This window comes from Pyrenophora tritici-repentis, chromosome 1, assembly GCF_003171515.1.
Source record: "Pyrenophora tritici-repentis strain M4 chromosome 1, whole genome shotgun sequence".
NCBI classification, from domain to species: domain Eukaryota; kingdom Fungi; phylum Ascomycota; class Dothideomycetes; order Pleosporales; family Pleosporaceae; genus Pyrenophora; species Pyrenophora tritici-repentis.
In genome coordinates, this window is record NC_089390.1 from 9190990 (window position 1) to 9210782 (window position 19793).

The following is a 19793-nucleotide window of genomic DNA, read 5'->3' on the forward strand; positions in this document are numbered from 1 at the left end:
TGACTAAGCCGTGTGGTCCGAGCTCTAGCTGCTGCCTTACTGCCGACCTCCCTCCACCTCCATAGAACAACAAGAACAATCACAATCATTTCAACTCGTTGCAACGAAGGTGATTCCGATACCTTAGCCGTATCAACAAGGAATGCATTCTATGTGGTGATGGTTCTGATTGATTCTACGAACATAGGTGCTACGAAGATATTGTCAGATATTCACTCTCATCTGGAATACTGATGAAACAGGTAATGATGGTGATGATATTGATGATTGATTGTGTCTTTGTTCTGTCTACGGTTGTGGGCACACCTAGGGGGTGCCAAGCCTTCCTGTGATCCGATTGGCTCTCACAGATGCTAGGTCGCGCTAGTCTAGCCCAGCGTCTGTACGCTCTCATCTTCAACAGTGCTATTATCTGACAGATATACCTAAGCTCAGCGCAAGTTGGGCCAAAGTTGGGCCGAAGTGTTGAGCATCCGACGTCCCTACCGATACTCATGATCCGACCAATAATAACATACGCTTTTGTGCTCATACATGTGGAGAGGACATACCTGTTATGTTGAGATTATTTTATATCGGATCTGGTGTAAAGTTACGATTCTGACATCTCAATAAGACTGGCCTTCTTACTCCAGTACAGTGTTCCAAAGTCCGTTAAGAGATTATCTATCTTTAAGGACTTCAACAACCAACTTGAATTGGCACTTAATATCGCTACGCCACATTTAGGCCGAGATTCAAAAACTACCTTAGCTGTGGATCTCCAGCTAGCCAAAGCGTTTGCCGCCAAAAGCCACCATCTAGAGAGCCTTTCTATTTCATACATAATCGACGCCCAGCAATTTCACCTCATGCCAGCAGCTGCCATGTACCTGGAATCCCCTGCAGCCGCTGACACTCACATCATCCACACTAGCCCGGACAGCTCCTCATCAAAATGTTTATACACTGTTGCGAAACGCTATTTCGGTTGCGTTGAAGATGCCGCAGCTCAAAAACATGGTGCTCTGGAACAGTGAACCAGGACAAGCCTGTGCGGTAATTTATCAGCGACATACTGCAAGTGCATTAGCTACACTTACATGGCGTGGTACATGGAATTTTGAGCTCAGTGATGATGTTGTTGAGTCCTGGAAGGAGGTTGCCTCTGGTCCCTGCTACATACGGTTGGAAAAGGAAGTAATACGTGACGTGGATATCAGGTCCCATGGTGATACAATTCATCATCTGCGCTTGCCGGATGGAGTTGTTGATTTAGCATCACTATTTCAAATACGTTACGAGGGAACGATGCAAAGAATGGCCTGATCAATGCATTTGTAAAAAATTCTATCTACTTGCTGGCTGGTCTTGGCTTCGCTGACTAGCCCGTGAACAGGCTGCGCTACTGACCCAGGACACCACGTGAAGGTGCTAGCCAATCGTCCTGGTAAAGAAGAGAAGAAGAAAGGTCTATCCTGTTGACATTCATCGCTACTCGGGTTCTTCGAGGACCTAGTGTACAATTTTCAACCCTGCTGTCTTCTCCGTACATTACAAATTCGTGTTGCATTCGAGCGACACTACTGTAGCGAAAGTTTCCAATTTCGCAAAACCTAGAATCGTCGTTTTCGACTGACTTGACGTAGACCAATCGGATCGATGACACGGCCTACCACTGAATGCTTCGCTTTACCGGCATGTTCTGTAAGCCAAAATATGTGACGTATACCATTCAATATTTTTGTAATATTGCTTTGAGTTGCTTGAGCTTTGTGGGGCCCTTTAGGCGAACCACAACCAACAGCTCAGCAGCCATACTTACCTATACCACAACTCTGGTTCAGCCACTCGCTACCACAGATTGATTTAAGCCATGGATTATAAAATAAGGCCAAATCCTCTAGACCTTTCTCCTCTCCTAAACTTCCGCACAATTCAGCTCCCGAGTTTACATTCCCAAGATCAACCAAGCGCAGCTATATCACCCCTTCTCAGCATCATGAAGTACTTCCAAGACTCAACGTACTCTTCAGGCCAAGACCACATGCCACAAAATTTAGATAGCCAGAACGTGGTGGCAGTTGCCGTCGAACACTCGGCGCAATCATCCAGACCACCCTCCTGCCCGATACCTTCGCCAATGAGAGACGATGCGTTCATAAAGCATGTAGATAACATCGTCGCAGCCCAAGCCATGATCACCAGCGGGGTGGCTACAAACACATCGACAGAGACACTAGTTGCCAGTACGAACAGTGGCGTTACTACAAATACATCCACAGAAACGCTAGGGACCTCGGGACCCATATCGCCTCCGGAGAGTTTGGCTTTACGTGGAAAGAAGTCACCAAGATGGTTGAAGTCAGTCAAGAGAATCATCAAGAAGAGTGCCGCAGCTATATTTAGCCGCAAGATTTAAACCCAGGCCTTTGCCACCAGACGGGATCGTTGGGAAAAATACCCGCCATTTCCATCACCGAGAACCAGAAAAGGAACTCCCACGCGAAGAGATTGGGAAAACAAGTATTGCATTCATCTCGGGGACTTTGCTATAGAGAACGCAACGAAAAGACTTGTCTCACGCTTTCCTACCGGCCACTGTTGTCGGCATAGCACGACGAAGCAACACGGTAACACGCCACAGACATAACGGGATCAGTAGTGTCAACTGGCGGACCTCGACCCACGACTTGTAAATTATATCCATAGACTAGGTACCACGAAGCCGCGCTGCAACGCATAAGACTCCGGCAGTACCCGCCTGAATGTCCCCTGGGAGACTGCAAATAGGCGTTATACCACTATCAATCAATCAATCTACCGGCTACTGCCAACCTAGCATCCTCTTGTCCAAAACTATCGCTCCCCAACGATTACAGCCAACAACTTTAAGGCCACCAGCTTACACGACACCGGATATCTAGAACTTACGCGAACATCTCAAGGGTGATACCATGCGGCCCCCCATCAGCCATGGTGTAGTCGAGCTCATACCAGTACGCCTCCAAATCCCTCGCACCAGCAGGATGAATGATAAACTGCGCCACACCCTTCGGACAGTCGAACCACTTGCCAAATATCTCACTGGTACCCAGATCCTTGTCCAAAATAAAGATCGCAACGTGCTCAATAGTAGCCGGCTTGGTGTTCCAAGTAGTACCGCCGTTGACGAGCGTGGGCTCGATACGGGAAATGTTGATGGCGAAGGGGGCTTGGCCTTTGAGGCCGACGGGCGCGCTCTTGAGCTTGTTCGTGTTGAGGTGGAAGTTTACGTGGCAGTGCGTGTTGCCGTGGTCGGGAACGTCGAAGTTGACGGCTGTCCATTGTTCGTCTCCAGTTTGGCTCTGAGGGTGTGGTTAGTGTGTGCTAGATATGGATGGTTGTTGGGGTGGGAGGGTTTGTACGTTGAGGCTGACGGTGGCGTCGGGCTGGGTTTTGAAAGCGATGTTTGGCTGAGCTTCTTTGAGAGGGAGGAGCATGTGCGGGAATTGGATGTCTATTAGTTCGGCGAAGACCGTGAGGCCGAATAGGGCTGAGAGGAGGGCGAGGGCGAGCATGTTGAGTTTGAGGCGGTTGGTTTAGCTTAGTTGAGAAATGGTAATGCAATTGCTGGCTTGATGGATGTTGATGCTTCACATGCGGGCCTTTTATACTGAATATGTGGAGTACAACACCCCCTGGACTCGAATTTCGATAATCATTTGAGAGTAGGCAGAAGAAGTCTTGCACTACCTGAGCGGCTCCACCCGGGTGTCATAAAATACTGGACATACTAGTGTAAAATGGCCACTGTAGCCGCCAGACACGTCTATTGGGTGCTTACCCCCACTGTCCAGTATTTTATGTCACCCAGGTGATTCTGCCGGAAAGTATAGACAACCACGAATGTTACATGGAGAAATTGCGTGTTGCTCAATGGTCAGTCTTGGTGTGAATACTACAGACGAAGCCATTCATTGAACTTGTACAACATGGTAATACATCAATGAAAGTGCAGCACTTGGAAATCATAATTTTACCCCGTTATGCAAGAACTGAGCCCTTTGCTCACTGGTTGCCATATCAGGTCAAAGCTGTCACCCGCGTGTTTGCGTGCCCGTAAGCTATGGCCCGAGATATTGGCACATTATCAAACGCCCAAAAAGGTACCTGTGTTCCATTCAGTGGTGACTTCGGTAAACGGGAATCTTCCAGTGGTAACGACTAGCAACCAAGTGGCTGACTTCGTGAGACGACCTTTGTTGTTCAGAAACGTAAACTGCGGTACGTAGGTACAAGAAAACAACGCGTCACCGTAATCATCAAGGAAACTGAGAGTAGTGAGAAAATTGGTATTAGAAGAATCCAGATCATGGGTGAGAGAGAGGTAGGTCGGCGGGCCCGCTGCAGTCCAGACAGTGGTGATCTACCATGTGTTGCGCGATGCGGCATAGTTGCAGTGGTGATGCAACATAACGGGTCTCAATCAAAACGATCTATAACTAGCATGTTTGAGACAGCAAAAGGTCTGAGTGCTGACGAGATATATGTCTGAAGTAAGTGGGACGGGTACAACGGCGTCCAACCTCGGCAAGTGGGGCTGACGTCACACCTCACTGCTGCAGCTCTCCGTCTCTGCAACTTCACATCTCCATCTCAACATGCAGCATCTGGAGGCGGCTTGCTGACAAACTAAATGACGAAAAGAGTTCTGGCGAAATGGCCTTTCTATCCAGATTGCGACCCGCCCTGAAGCCTCGATCGGTTGCACCAGCCACTCGCATCTCCGCATCGCGACGGACCCTTTACCTCGCGCCGCCGTTCCTCTTGGACGATTACATACCTCGCTACCAACTACTTTCATCGATAGACGCCTCCAAGAAACGCTCCCTAGCGTATGCGCACTTGAGTAACTGCAACCTGTGTCCTCGACTTTGCGGGGTAAACCGCTATGAGAAGACGGGCGTGTGCCTTATAGGAGCAGAGACGGTCAAAGTTGGCACAATAGCGCCCCATTTCGGCGAAGAACCCTTCATCCAGGGACACAACGGCTCTGGAAGCGTCTTTTTCAGTGGTTGCAATCTCCGTTGTGTCTTTTGTCAGGTGAACCCATCTACGTTGCTCACCATAGGAGATACATGCTGACTCCGTGCCCAGAACCACGACATCTCCCATACGCGTAATGGCTTTGATCTCACGCCAGAAGAACTCGCTGAATGGTTCATGAAGCTGCAAGATGTGGGCCGAGTTCACAATATCAACCTCGTCACACCAGAACATGTGGTACCGCAAGTAGCCTTGGCCTTGCTACACGCGCGTGAGCTCGGCCTGCGCTTACCCATCATCTACAACACGTCATCGTTTGATTCGCTCGAAAGCCTAGAACTACTGGATGGCCTGATTGACATCTACATGCCAGACTTCAAAGTGTGGAGTAACACGTCGAGCAAACGGTTGCTCAAGGCGGACAATTACACCGAGGTGGCAATGGAGAGCATCAAGGCCATGCACAAACAGGTCGGCGATCTTTGTTTTACACCCGATGGCATTGCCAAGAAGGGTGTGATTGTGCGACATCTGGTCATGCCGAGTATGGAGGAGGAGGGAAAGGAGATTGTCAAGTGGCTTGCGAACGAGCTGGGGAAAGACGTCATGGTACATATAATGGAACAATACTTTCCGCGCGCACATGTGGGCAAGGAGAGGCGCGGCCGTACAAGCCAAGAAGTCGTAGAACCTGGCGGTGTTGAAGCATCACCCGCAATCAAGAAGGAAGTGCGATATGCTGACATTAACCGGCCGGTTGACCTAGATGAAGTGGCATCGGTCAAGAAGGCTGCGCAGGAAGCAGGCTTGTGGAGGTTTGTCGAAGCATCGAGACATGGTGGCTTCAATATCTGAGAAGGCATCCGGGTGTCATAAGATACTTGACATGCTAGTGTGAAAGAGCGACTGTAGTCGCCAGGCACGCCTATTAGGTGCTTACTTCACACTGTCAAGTATTCTATGACACCCAGGTAAAGGCATGATGATCGACTTCGCACTCGCAGCTGCCGCACCCGAGTCGTACTTGCCTCCACGCGTACGCGTCGTCGGCTAGTACCTGCCTCAACAGTGGGAAACGATTTCACGTCAACACTTCACCAGCTGCCCAATGTTGACCACAAACACAAACCCACGCATATCGATTGCGCATTACTACAACGTCGCTCACCATCATGGACAACCTTGCAGACATTGAACAGATCGTACACGATCTCAAGGTGGACAGAGACACTTGGCACGCAGTTGCCCTCCAATACCGGGCTGCATTCGAAGCCCAGACGACCCGCCTCAGCGAGCTCCAGGATGTGTGCTTCGCCACGCAAGCCGAATTGGAAAACGAACGAGTACAGCAGCGTCGACTACAGGTCACGTCGAACCAAAGCGAGAACTACCTTCACAGCACCTTTGATGGGGCTGGAGACCACAAGCTGAACGGTTCTTTCGGCACAGCGGCTATCCTCTCACCTAGGAGGAATGATAACGACCGCACCCAAAAACCATCGGATGGATACGCAAATCCACTGTTCAAGCGAGTGCAGGAGTGCGCAGCCCAGAAGAACTATGGAACCGCCCTAGTCGAGGTTGAACGACTACTGCGCGGTCCTCTGAGCTCCAAAGCCCGCGCCGAAGGACTATTGTTGAAGAGCAACGTCCTGCGAGCCTCTGGTCCCGAGGAACTATTCGACGCGCTGGCTGCGTGTAGCGAGGCTGTGGAATTGTGCGATCGTATTTCCGAACTGGAAACCTTCCTACCGAGAATACAATACCAGCGTGGCTTACTGTATCAGGAGCTGCGCATGCTCCGTGATGACAAAGAAGTGGCCAGCACAGTCAGTGATGACGGTCTACTATCTACTGAGGCTAGTGACTTTCGCAAGTCAAAAGATGATGATCTGGATTTACTGCGCTTTGCTAAGCGTCGGTCGGGCTTCGATGAGAACCGTACCATGGAGGGCTTGCTTGCACGTTTGGAAGAGAAGGAATTCGAGGTACGGCATTCCTCACCATGCTGCGAATTTGGACCTTACTTACCATGCGCAGAGCAAACGCCGGCGTGTGAGTACACAGCTTAGGCAGCGCGCTGCAGCGAAAGCGAGGCGAATGTCCCTACCCTACCGCTGGGTGAAGTCGAAGAGCGAAGAATATCACCTAGTTTAGATCAGGTGCTCCGATCAATCCGTTGCCCTATAACGGAAGATTCGACTGGAATAAAAAAGGGATACCCTTTGATTTAGGAGCGTCTCTGTCCATTGTTCGGACATGGAGGGTTCATTGAGAAATTACTTTGGGCAGTCTTGGCCGTCTTTGTTGCTACGGCGCTCGCCCACACAAAGGACATTCCGAAAGAACAAGAGGACCGAAACTCAAGTAACATAGTCTTGTTCGGGAGTAATCAACCTCATGCTGTCAATTTTATAATTTTTGAAGATAGCTAAATCAATTTATTCACATACCAGCCGACAAAATAGCCCTGTTTACCATACACATAAATGTTCTGGGGCACTAATCAGCCATCAAGCATGCTTGATGAGTACGAATGTCACCCTGTGGATCCTTCAGAGTGGATGGAAAGTATCTCACCGGTTGAGATACAAGACGAGACAGAAGAAGACGAGAGATACGCATTTGTATCGCCGCTTCTCGACCCATCTCAATGCGAGGAAGACTCTGCTAGCAATGACGAATCAGATATTGTAGAAAAGGGCCCTGCGAATGCTGTTCCGCCTCACCTAAGTCCAGATGACGCTTTTTGGACCCGTATGCGACTGGTACAAATCCGCAACCTTCTAGTTCGCTGCCAAATCCTCTACACCACCGTGAGATGCATGGAGCGCAGACCTTCGAAACCACCCACCGATGCTCAGCTGGATCGATACTATAAGAAGATACGGTACCTCGGCACTAGAGCACGAAAAGTAGCTGAGGCCATAGGAGGCGACGACTTACGAGCGCGAGCCGAATATTGGGCGGGACGCGGCTGCGGTGGCCTACAGGATTGGCAGGCAGCCATCACCCATTTCACAGCAGCGATCAAGTTTGACGTACCCAACTTTACAGACGAAAAAGAAGAATTACGCCAAAGAGGATTACTACAAGAAGAGAAAAACGACGTGGAGTTTCTACTACAAAGCGTGAAGCAGCGCGAGCGAGACTTGGAGCAGCGAAAAGAAAACGCGATCAGAGAGAAATATGGCGATATCCATCCCAACTTACACCCACCGGATATTAACTGGGCTTTGTTAAAAGGTCCGCGCTGGACTCCAGACCGAGACCGCCTCGTAGAACTTGCAAAGACACAGTATGGCAGCACGAGGCAATCCATGAGTCGCTTCACCATCACCGAAAACGGGGAAGAGGGTTACACAAAGGAAGAGATCAGTTTCATCTACGAGAGAATGGCTATGGAGGACACGAGCGAATTTTCACGAAAATTGCTCAGCGTGGAGGAGTGGCGGTATATCGTCCGTGGAGATGAGCCCGGAGATGGTCAAGATGGTTCCCCGCAGCAGCAAGCTCAGCATAGCGAGCCCGCAGCTGAAACAAATGCTCGCCTTCCTGACATAACCCTTACTACACCGACTGAAAGATCTTCATCAGAGAGTTCAAGACAGACGTCAATGGAATCAAACGATGCACACTTGAAAAAACCCCAGTCAGTCTCCAATCCACCACTACCATCACCGCCTCCGTTGAGATTATCCAAATTGGAAAACACAAGTTCACCGACATCACCACGCCTCACCATCAAGGAACGACGAAAAAAGAAGGTGAAGAGTATTGTTATGCCACGGGGACAGACTGGGGTGGTTGCTTCGCGTGCTTTGCCGAAGTCTGCTGAACCTAAAGATAACAAAGGAACGGGCGACGAGGAGAGTGAGGGCGAGATTGTGGATGTGAGGTTGGATCATACACTAGATGTTGAGGAGACCATTGCTAGCATTTTTGAGAGGGATGCTGAGAATGCTGGTAATGAGAGTGGGGGAAGTACGCCACGGGTGGCTGGATTTGAGGACGAGAGTGGGGAGAGTACGCCACAGGTGGCTACTGAGTCAAAGTGAGGAAAGTACACGACAGGTCGCCAGATCTGAGGATGAAAGTATAGAAATTATGCCACAGGTGCCTAAATCTGAGGATGAGAGTGGGAAAAGTACGCTACGGGTGGCTGAATCTGAAGATGGGAGTGCGGGTGGGGAAGGTATGCCACGAGTGACTGAACCTGAGGTTAGGAAATGGGGGATTTCTGCTGTTATGAGGGGAGTTCTTAGTTAGAAGATAGAGGAGCAGTAAGGTTGATGTGGCAATGTAGACTCGGATGCAACATGGAAGGACTGTTCGCTTCATAGCTCGGGATGATAACTGTGAAAGCAGAACGTCGAGAGCTAACCACTAACAATAAAACATCTAATCTGTTGGTTGGCTTTGCACTAAGTACGTAAAGGGAAATAACGATAACTAGGAATGCATTCTGTTCGGTGGTTCTGATTGATTGTCTACGAACATAGCTGCTACGAAGGTATACCTAAGCTCAGCGCAAGGTGGGCCGAAGTCGGGCCGAAGTGTCAAGCAGCCGACGTCTCTACCGATACTCACGATCCGACATAATCTCTTTCTCAACGAATGACTAAATAGTATGATTTGAACTGTACAATTTCATGGTCAAATGTGGTAAAGGCGACCCACTGCTACGGAAGTGTCGAGATTGGATGCAAGCCACGTAGGGCGTCCACCAAAAGACCTACCCATTGTGGAAATAGGCAGATCTACTTAATCAAAATCGCATGCATGAACCTTGGATGAGTACACATGCAGGCGCACGCAGGCACGGGTTATCGGACACCCTTCCCCAATTCCGCAGCCGATCCGAGGTGGGTCTCGATATCTGATTCGCTCATCGGCAAGCAGTGCAATCAAGACATATTCGTGCTCATGCACCATTTCCATCACATACGACCATAGGACATCGACAATAGCGCTTCCCGTTCGCTCAGCGGTACTCAAGCGGTGTACCGGCGGATTAGTAGTCAGGTGGGTGACCACTGGCGAATCCCCGCTGTTGTATGTTTTTTTGCCGTTTTTAGTGGGCCGGGAGGGATGCAGTAGTGGAAGTAGCACCGCTTTAGATCTAGCCATTAGATCTCAGAAACCCGGGTGTCATGAAATACTGGACATACTAGTGTAAAAAAGCCACGGTAGTCGCCAAACACGTCTATTGAGTGCTTGCCCACACTGTCCAGTAGTTTATGTCATCTAGATGCAGAGGCTTTTATATGCAGAGGCTTTTATATGCAGCTGGGTAGCTGGTCTAATTTTAAAACTTCATTTTTACTCATTTCTCAACTTCGAATAAACCCATACACTCTACGAGACTGCTCCAAGTTACCACGAGAGGTAGCACAGCCCATACATGATGCATCTAGTATCGCGTCTTGGCTTTGTCGCGGCGCTGAGTCTTGTCCCTAGCACGAGTGCGAAGGCTTGCCAAATGGGAGACGACAGCTTCGATTTCGTGCGTATTGGCCTCTTCGTAACCCATGAATCGCCTTGTTGATAAACAGTTCAGATCGTTGTCGGAGGCGGAACGGCAGGTAATGCATTGGCGACACGGCTCAGCCAAGCTCTACCTCAATATTGCGTATTAGTGGTCGAGGCGGGCGCCAACGGACGCAATGTCGAAGGAATCTATGTTCCCGGCCTAAGAGGCTCAACATTTGGCTCGATGTACGACTGGAGTCTCCCAACCGTGCCCCAACCCGCTGCAAACAATCGAACGATAATTCACCGCCGCGGAAAAGTTCTCGGTGGAAGTTCGGCCCTCAACTTGATGGTCTGGGATCGCGCTACGGTCAAAGAGTACGATGCGTGGGAAGAGCTTGGCAACCCCAGCTGGAGTTGGGAGGGTATGTACCCAGCCATGTTGAAGTCTGAGAACTTTCAACGCCAAAACGGTTCAGCACAATATGGGATGGATGGCGTTGGGTACGGAGGGCCGATTCAAATTGCTCTGGCTGAAGACCCGCCACCACAGCTTCAGGCATGTGTACCGACTTTGATGAACCTAGGCGTGCATGAGAATCTCGAATCGCTCAATGGAAGCAATCTGGGCGTCATGTATCAGCCGGCTATGTACCGTGTGTCCAACCATACACGATCCTATTCGGTTGACTATCTTCCAAGAGCTAGCGAGAACGTGGTTATCATGTTCAATATCACCATTCACAAAGTACAATTAGACAAGAGTGGATCCAGAGCGACTGGTGTCGTCCTCACAAACGGCAAAGTCATCAAGGCCAAGAAGGAAGTGGTGCTCTCTGCCGGCAGTCTACTATCCCCAAAGATCCTGGAACTTTCCGGTATAGGCCAAAAAGCTATTCTGGACAATGCCGGTATCGAGCAAATCATTGAACTCCCGGGAGTTGGAGAAAACCTACAGGATCATATCCGCACTCAAACCACATACGAGCTCAAGCCCGACATCCTGGGCGTGGACATTCTGAAATACGATACAGCGCGCGCGGCCATCGAGTTAGACCGGTGGAAGCAGAACCAGACGTCGCTCTACCAATACGCCGGTAGTTGCTATGGTTTCCTGAAATGGAAGCAAGCCCTCGGGGACGACAAAGACCTGATCCGTCTCGCAAATCAATCGGCAAACCACTCCAACGTAATCGACCAGAAGAAGCTTGCCTTGATCATGGATTCTAGTCTTGAAGCTCCGGATCTCGAAGTCGTATTCAGTGACGGGTACACAGGAACAGCCGGTTATCCAAGAAACGGTACGGTGGGCTATGGTAAACAGTACGCGACGCTTCTTGTTGGAGTGCAGCATCCACTCGCCAGAGGATCCGTCCACATCAACGGCTCTAATCCCTCGAATGTACCTCTCATCGACCCCCGATATCTCAGCACGCCATATGACCTGGAAGCCCTAAAAGCAGCCGTAAAGTACACGCGAACAATGTCAAACACTGCCCCATTCAAAGACGTATGGAACTCCGAGTTTGACCCTGGCATGAGCACACAAACGGATGCGCAATGGGAGAAATGTGTTAGAGATAACGTGGGAACATTTTACCACCCGCTGGGTACGTGCGCGATGTTGCCGGAAAAAGATGGTGGTGTTGTGGACCCGCAGTTGAGAGTGTATGGCGTGGAGAATTTGAGGGTTGTAGATGCGAGTATCATTCCGATGATAGTATCGGCGCACATCCAAACGGCGGTATATGGTATCGCGGAAAGGGCAGCTGAGATGATGGTAGCAGACTATCGATGATGAACAGGTTGTGGAGTTGCGAGCTGGTGAGGCTGGGGGCGCGGATGTGGGGCTAATTTGATTAGTAATCGGGAAGGCGTCTTTCTTTGTGCCTCACTCCAGCCGTACGAGCCGCACACCTGAATCATTAATTTCGTAAGCCTCAACTGCTACCCCAGATCATCATTAGCATACGGCTGGGTAGACAGTTAGATCCATTTGATACTACATTCCATTACTCTCAAAATCAAAAGCGCAAACGTGCATACAAGTTCAGGACACAAGTGAGTCCTATCAGATACTGCCTCCTCGCCGTCAAAATACAGCGTTCATGACCTGCTTTTTGTCGTTTCGAATATTACGTGCCAATTGCAAATTGCAAAACAACTTTAGCGGCAGTAGCAGCGTGTACATTATGAAAACATCTATAGGCCTTATCCGTTGAAGACCATTGTCTCCGTAACAAGATCGCGTTGCCCTAGCCTATCTGGAGACTTGCGATACAGGAGCGAATTCAAGAAGAGTTGGGTCTCTTCTCCGAAGCGCCTGAGTCACGCGAATCAAAGTCAACAACTGGATAAAGAGAAAGACTGACAGTTACTGACCACAGACAACACAACAATAAGGCATGTTGTGAGCATAGCAGTAGCCATACGAGGAGTATGCAGATGGATACTGGTTGTGGTATGGTGCAGCCGAGATCATACGCTGAGGGTACTGAGAGTGCTGGAGTGGCGTTGTGTACGGTGGAAACTGACCATTCATACGCATCTGTCCCAGGACTCGCTGGTGATGGTTCATCGCGGTTGTGATCATGGTACCATAACTTCCCAGCATACCTTCGAGGTCGTCTGGCTGGATGTCCGCTGTGCGCACCTGGAAAGCGTCTAGCCATTGTGAGTACAAATCCAAGATACTTCTCACATGTATAGTGAGCACTGCAGTTACTTACTGTCGGCTTCCTGATGGAGTGTGCGGAGGTTGGTGAGTTGACTGACGACTTCCCTGCGTCGAGAAGCAAGGTACGCGCTGTACTGCTCCAATGTGTGAACGCGATCCTGAACGCGATCCAGGATGGCATTCACCTGGTCTTTATACTCTTTCAGTTCCGCGTTCTCTCGCTCCAGGACCTCTATGCGCTCGGTCTGCTCACGCTGCGCATCTTGAAGTGCACGTAGCTGCGCGCCGAACCCCATAGGCACAGTCATCGGCGCGTGGGTTGGTGAAGTACTCATTGCGGACACTGAACAAGTCATCGATGGGAGATTCGGAGAAGTCATCGCCTGGTGATCCGGTTCTATGATACTTGAAAGCCTGTTGCGAAGAAATTGTGTGGGTTAACTTGTGAGGAAAAGATGGTTTAAGTCGACACAGCGCGCAATGTGTAAGTTAAATTGCGCTTTACGCTAGCTTCCAAACGAGAGGTGGGAGTTGGACTGTTCTGGAAGGACTGGACAGTATCCAATGCTAGTGCAGACGTTAGTGAGCACGCACGAGCATTTGCGCAGACGCAAACGAGACTGCAAGCACTACGCGAAAGTGGCGTATCACAAACCATACCGCGTAGGCTGATTGGGTGTGTAGTAATGAGTGTTAACAAACAGGCGTACGGTTTAGCGCCTGTCACGTGATTACCAATCTCGCGTCATAAACAAGTTTGGAAAAGCTTGGTAGAGCTCTCGTCAAAATTAGGTTATGGGTGGTTGCTCAGTTTTGTACGCCAAGAATGGCACCACAGCAATGTTGAGGAAATATTTTCACCCTATATAAAGACCTCAGGTCCCTCAACCCTCAGAGCAAAATCCCCTACTTCAAAAACCTTCGCCGTCAAAATCCAACTATATATACGGTTATCCCTATACCCTCGCATCGTACGACGCCGAGAAAGCCCGCCTCAGGCTTCTCAGGTGACAGCGATAATGGCCTCTTCCATGACAACGTCGGCTTCGAGCGTCCAGCCTCTCGCGACTGAGATTGTCGAGATGATCGCGGGCCATCTAGATGACAAAACGCTATTTAGCTTCGCAGCAGCTACCCGAACGATTCGCAGTAAGTCACGCTACATCTATGGTACGCAGTTCTTCACGACTATCCAATGTCTTCAGCATCCTATCAGTCTACAGCGACTTACAGACCTGCCCAACTCTCCGGATCTTGCGAAAAATGTTCACACTATCGTATTTGACGTAGCCGATGGACCACTGATCGACCCCATGCACGATGAAGACGTCAAGCGTTCCGAGGCCCATTCGCTACAACAGTTTCCCCTCAGATCATTGGAAAAGCTCAGAAGTGCTCGACTTCACATCGATTCCAATATAATATCGCAAGCGCTATCCAAACTTCCAAAGCTCGAGCTGGTGTTGGTCGCTGGTGTTTCCCTGGAGTTGTCATATCAATCTCGTGAAAACAGGTCTAAAATCGACTGGGGGTCCGAATGCCCTTCTGGGCACTGTAAATTACGTGAAACACAGGCTACCGTCGATGTTGTGTTCCGAACGGTTTCATTGGCGCTGTCACGTGCCGGCGTCAGTCCTAAGATCCGTCTGGGACTGCGTAGGAGCCGTGCATGTCGGGAATACTTTGACCCCATGTTGGGACTATCACGCTCTGTCGTAATTGAAACGCGAAATCGTTTCGCTCATCTAGAGATTTTGGAAGGATCCATGGATACCGAGAGGTATATCGGCGAAGAAACATTGAAGCTTTTTCGACAGAGCAGGTTCGAAGTTCTGGACATCAATTATGGGCAACATGTCTCCAGGGGCTCAAGACAGCCTGCTATGGCGTGTCTACAGGGATTAAACTTCACTAATATTGGTCTTAAAATGCTTCGCAAACTGACAATTCAGAGTCTATGGATAGATGATTATGTATTTTTCGATTTCATCCGCTCTCACGGGCATACCCTAAAAGACTTCACCATGGTCAATTGCGACGCGTACTCTGAACTGAATGAAGACAACCCATGGCTCAGTTTTTTTCACGCTTTGGCCGAGATACCTGCTCTGGAAGTCCTCAAGCTGGCCTACATCCATAAATTAAAGGCATCCAATCCTGACGAAGCGACCGCTGAGCGGAACAAGTGTCTAGATACTTCCATGGTGGCGGAAGGCACCTGGTCTGGCCACGTTGAGATCAGTCGCGCACTAGAGTATTTGATATATGCCTACGTTTATACTCCCAATCCGCTATCTTTCCTGGATCTACCATTCGATTTCGATGGTCGCACACTCTTTGGGTACTTGGATGATAGAAGGTACTTGAATCTTCGGTTTGCAAACTTCAAGGCAGCCACGCGATATCAGTGGACTGGGGCTGAAGCCAAAGCTCTCAAGGTCTACAGGGAGAAACACCGTAGGGCGGATAATACCGTCACTTCTAAGCTCAACCCTGTGGACGACCAGGACATCTTTCCAATCCCGGAATACGTACAAACTACGGTAGTAGCGAAGGAAAATAATCTCTCGCAAGAACTATTGTGAGACTCATGGCAGCTTTTGTGGGGTATGGTGTGTTTCAGGTCTGAGATACTGCTAGAAAAATTTGGAATGAATAAGAATTGTGAAGAATCTTCTAGCAGACGGTTTGGTGGAGGCGTTCAGTCTCGGATCAGGGTGGAGTTGTAGCTGTAATCATCTAGGAATTTTCCGTTTCTTCTAAGTTTAAAAAGTGGAAGTTTTGGGTCGCCTGTGGGAGAGTACCATGGTACTAGATGTTTTCGTCCACGAGGAAAACTTCAATTTACTTATCCCTTCAATGATCACATCACTCTCACAGTTTGACCTAGTTTCAAAACGGATAACATCAATGCTGTCAATAAATTATTCAAAACCTACTTCCACCTACTCCAGAAACAAAGTAGTCAAACTCCTCGGTGGCACCTTCACCAAAAACCCCGAACCACCAACTTGATAACTCCCCACCATCGTATTATTATGTTCATTATCCGCCAAATACGCAGTCGCAACCCCCTTCTCCATCTTGACACCCTGGAGGTTAATCTGCACCATCCGCTCGAAATGCGCCTCGTTAATCACAGGAATAGCAACCGTGTCATTCGTATTCTTAAACGCTGTTACCTTGAGGTCCTCCACGGGACTAGTAGCATCGATGCGCACGGAGCCCGGCCGCGCAAAACGGAAGAAACCGGCAAACGCCCACAGGCGACGCGATACTTCAAAGGTGTTTCCGCGGAGACGAATGAGGATAGCGTCGGAGCCCGTGGTGTTGCCGACGGTGTCTTGGGAACACCACCAGTGAAGGTATCCGGATGTCGAGCTGTAGACGAAAGCTTCGTGCCTGTGTGGGGTTTGTCAGTATGAGGGAAGTGATGAGGTAGTGATGCGGGGAGAGGAACTTACATGTAAATGGCCCATTGAAAGCCTTCAGCCAACTGACCAGTGGTATCCCACGTCGTGTTGAAGGTACCCTGTCCATCCGACCACTCCGTTTGAACGTTCGGTTGACCTTGTGTGTTAAACTGTCTTTCGGGCATGCTCTGGTAGTTATGCCAGGTAGCTACATCATACATATTTCCCGCACCTGTTTGCTCTAGCTCAGAGTAGAGGGTACGTGCTTGCCTTGCACCCGTCGCATCGCAACAAGCGACTTGTAAGTCCTCACGGTACTTCTTGACGGTCGGGTACAAAATTTTAAGGAAATCAGCGGCTTGGTAGCCGTCGGAATTCATGCTGGCGTATTGTACGGGGTTGAAGTCGGGTTCGTTGTAGGCGCCGATCATGTTGACGTTGATACCTTTTTTCTTGTACTCGTCAACGTATTCGATCAAGTAGTCAGCGTAGGCTTGACGCCAGTCGTATGTACAGTTGGTACCGCGGACGCCGCAGATGAAGCCGCCGTTTATATCTGTAAGGTCTGTTTTGAAGCATCCTGGAGCGGACCATGCGTCTGCGTAGATGAAGAGGTTGGGGTTGGAGATAAGGGCTTGCTGTGTCAGTTTCAACTGGCAGCTATCGGCAGTTGAGTCGTTTGCCCCTAGACCGGTGTAGTTGAAGGTTGACGAAGGTGTCTCTGGACAGCTGCTTAGAACGCCTTCTGAAGGCCTGGAGCCAACACGGTTGCGAAGAACTGATAGACCTCCCAAGTTCTCATCGAAAAGGTAGTCGCTGACGAGCTGCTGATTTGCTGCTGAGAGTCCCCTTTGTCCCGTCTGGTCGCACGCGACGCCAAAGGCTCCCGAGCATCCACCTCCCGTCATTTTCTGATATCTCACATTTCCGTTGATGGTGACCTGAACTGCCGTCTGGTTCATGGGGTAAGACCATGGTAGCGGAACATACTGGGCTGCTGCTCCACTCGCGCAGAGGAGTGGTAGGAGGAGACTTGCGACCATAGTTGCGTTTCTCGAATTGACTTGACTGCGAGTGTCGAAGAGAACATCTTTGGCGACACTCTTATAGATCCTAAGTTAACCATGAACAAGAACTCCTTCGAGTACTCATACACTCATCGGTGTCTACCCATTCAATGCTGACGACACCATGACCATCATAAGCTCAATTTATCCACGCGGTGTGTGGACCTAGGATAAATTCGACCCGTCTATCAATATTCTTCCCGCAATTGTTTCGCTGACTTCAGTAAAGTCTTCCAGATGTGAGCGTTTAGTCCCAACGCCACTCCCACCCGGGTGTCATAGAATACTGGACATACTAGTGTAAAAAAGCCACGGTAGTCGCCAGACACGTCTATTGGGTGCTTACCCACACCGTCCAGTGATTTATGTCACCCAGGTGCTCCCATGTTGTGAAATCGTAGGTTCGGGATTAACATGATCCATGGGCGAGCGGCGCACACGGGCGAGCGGCGCACCCCACCAACTTTACTCACCTTACTGATCTTAATCTACAATGGCTCAACGCAGCGCTACTCAATTACTATCAAATGAAGCAGATATTCAGCTTGCTATCTCATCTATTAATGCGCACCAGATCCAAGGTACCCGTACTGCTGCAGTAGTCTACAACGTAGCCGAAACAACGCTCCGCCGCCGACGCGCTGGTATACCTGCCCGACGCGATTGCCCGCCCAACTCGAGGAAGCTTACCCAGAGAGAAGAGGAGGTGATTATTAGCTATATACTTCAGCTAGATCTGCGTGGATTTGCGCCTACCTACACAGCTGTACGTGATATGGCTGATAAGCTGCTGGCTGCGCGTGGTGGAGAGCAGGTTGGAGTCAACTGGCCATCTACCTTTGTTAAACGTACAGACAGTCTTCGGACGTGTTTCAACCAAGCGTACGATAGGCAGAGAGCTCTTTGTGAGGATGCAACATTAATAAAGAGGTGGTTTAAGCTTGTAGAAGAGACAAAGGCTGAGCTAGGTATCTGCGATGAGGACGTCTACAACTTTGATGAAGCTGGCTTTATGATGGGCAAGATTACAACGCAGCTAGTTATAACAGGAGCAGAGAGGAGAGGCAGGCCGAAGAGTATTCAGCCAGGCAATCGCGAGTGGGTAACGCTGATCGCTGCTATCAGCGCTGCTGGCTGGTCAGTCCCACCGTTCCTCATCTTCGCTGGCCAGTACCACCTATCAGCCTGGTATAAGGAAGCTGAGATCCCACGCGACTGGGCGATCGCAGTCAGCGATAATGGCTGGACGAATAATGAGCTTGGAGTTGAGTGGCTAAAGCACTTCAACGCTCACACGCAGGCTCGTAGTGTAGGCGCGCGTCGCCTGCTTATTATTGATGGCCATAAGAGCCACCAATCTCTAGAGTTCCAGGAGCTCTGCAAGGAGAACAATATCCATACGCTCTGTATACCTCCTCACTCATCTCACCTACTCCAGCCACTTGATGTTGGCTGCTTCTCGCCATTGAAGCGCGCGTACAGCCGTGAGGTGGAGAGCCTTATGCGCAACCACATCAACCACATCACCAAGCTAGAGTTTCTGCCAGCGTTCAAGGCAGCATTTGATCAAGCGTTCACGCCAGCCAATATCTGCTCAGCCTTCCGCGGCGCAGGCCTTGTTCCTCTACAACCAGAGGCTGTTCTATCAAAGGTAGATGTACAACTGCGTACACCTACTCCTCCAGCAGCTCTGCCAGAGGCTCCCTGGGTAGCTCAAACGCCGAGCAACGCGCGTGAGCTTGAGGCTCAGTCAAGCCTAATACGTGAGCGCGTGCGCCAGCACAAGAGCTCATCACCAGCTTCAATTATTATGGCGATTGACCAGCTAAAGAAGGGCGCCGAGGTGATGATGCTCTCTGCTGAGCTGATGCGCGATCGGATCTCTAGTCTTGAGAAGGCCAATAGCGCAGCCTCAGAGCGTAGGCGGCGCTCTAAAAGGCGTATACAGAAGCATGGAGTACTCACAAAGGGAGCTGGAGAGGATATACTGGCTCAAAATGAGGCTGACCAGCAGATTGCTCATGAAGAGCGTCAAGGAGGAGCGCGATCAGGCCTCAGCCAGCGGGCTCAAAGGCGCTGCACTAGGTGCAAGGAGACTGGGCACAACTCGCGCACATGCAAGACTGATACTATTAATATAGAGTAATCTACTGTATC

At 49.9% G+C, this 19793-nt stretch overlaps 10 protein-coding genes across 10 annotated transcripts; 7 read left to right on the plus strand and 3 right to left on the minus strand.

Moving 5' to 3' along the window:
• Positions 1–1981: 1981 nt before the first annotated feature.
• On the plus strand, positions 1982–2401 carry PtrM4_035600 (uncharacterized protein; the record flags this gene model as incomplete). The annotated part of the gene is made up of 1 exon (XM_001939373.1): positions 1982–2401. One exon carries the CDS (start codon positions 1982–1984, stop codon positions 2399–2401), a length of 420 nt encoding a protein of 139 aa, XP_001939408.1.
• A 398-nt stretch (positions 2402–2799) lies between these two features.
• PtrM4_035610 (But2 multi-domain protein) lies at positions 2800–3539 on the minus strand (the record flags this gene model as incomplete). Its single annotated transcript, XM_001939374.2, has 3 exons — positions 2800–2806; positions 2914–3326; positions 3387–3539. 3 exons carry the CDS (start codon positions 3537–3539, stop codon positions 2800–2802), a joined length of 573 nt encoding a protein of 190 aa, XP_001939409.2.
• A 1141-nt stretch (positions 3540–4680) lies between these two features.
• On the plus strand, positions 4681–5862 carry PtrM4_035620 (uncharacterized protein; the record flags this gene model as incomplete). The annotated part of the gene is made up of 2 exons (XM_001939375.1): positions 4681–5064; positions 5119–5862. 2 exons carry the CDS (start codon positions 4681–4683, stop codon positions 5860–5862), a joined length of 1128 nt encoding a protein of 375 aa, XP_001939410.1.
• Positions 5863–6179: 317 nt separating this feature from the next.
• PtrM4_035630 (DUF936 domain containing protein) lies at positions 6180–7164 on the plus strand (the record flags this gene model as incomplete). The annotated part of the gene is made up of 2 exons (XM_001939376.1): positions 6180–6995; positions 7048–7164. The coding sequence occupies 2 exons, from the start codon at positions 6180–6182 to the stop codon at positions 7162–7164; spliced, it is 933 nt and encodes a 310-aa protein (XP_001939411.1).
• A 362-nt stretch (positions 7165–7526) lies between these two features.
• Positions 7527–9065, plus strand: PtrM4_035640 (APC-basic domain containing protein; the record flags this gene model as incomplete). The annotated part of the gene is made up of 1 exon (XM_001939377.1): positions 7527–9065. The coding sequence occupies one exon, from the start codon at positions 7527–7529 to the stop codon at positions 9063–9065; it is 1539 nt and encodes a 512-aa protein (XP_001939412.1).
• A 1658-nt stretch (positions 9066–10723) lies between these two features.
• Positions 10724–12277, plus strand: PtrM4_035650 (BetA, Choline dehydrogenase and related flavoprotein; the record flags this gene model as incomplete). Its single annotated transcript, XM_001939378.2, has 1 exon — positions 10724–12277. The coding sequence occupies one exon, from the start codon at positions 10724–10726 to the stop codon at positions 12275–12277; it is 1554 nt and encodes a 517-aa protein (XP_001939413.2).
• Positions 12278–12853: 576 nt separating this feature from the next.
• Positions 12854–13491, minus strand: PtrM4_035660 (uncharacterized protein; the record flags this gene model as incomplete). Its single annotated transcript, XM_001939379.1, has 2 exons — positions 12854–13143; positions 13209–13491. The coding sequence occupies 2 exons, from the start codon at positions 13489–13491 to the stop codon at positions 12854–12856; spliced, it is 573 nt and encodes a 190-aa protein (XP_001939414.1).
• Positions 13492–14175: 684 nt separating this feature from the next.
• Positions 14176–15741, plus strand: PtrM4_035670 (uncharacterized protein; the record flags this gene model as incomplete). Its single annotated transcript, XM_001939380.2, has 1 exon — positions 14176–15741. The coding sequence occupies one exon, from the start codon at positions 14176–14178 to the stop codon at positions 15739–15741; it is 1566 nt and encodes a 521-aa protein (XP_001939415.2).
• Positions 15742–16101: 360 nt separating this feature from the next.
• PtrM4_035680 (O-Glycosyl hydrolase) lies at positions 16102–17612 on the minus strand (the record flags this gene model as incomplete). The annotated part of the gene is made up of 2 exons (XM_001939381.1): positions 16102–16558; positions 16621–17612. 2 exons carry the CDS (start codon positions 17610–17612, stop codon positions 16102–16104), a joined length of 1449 nt encoding a protein of 482 aa, XP_001939416.1.
• Positions 17613–18411: 799 nt separating this feature from the next.
• Positions 18412–19782, plus strand: PtrM4_035690 (uncharacterized protein; the record flags this gene model as incomplete). Its single annotated transcript, XM_066104125.1, has 1 exon — positions 18412–19782. One exon carries the CDS (start codon positions 18412–18414, stop codon positions 19780–19782), a length of 1371 nt encoding a protein of 456 aa, XP_065966327.1.
• Positions 19783–19793: the final 11 nt, after the last annotated feature.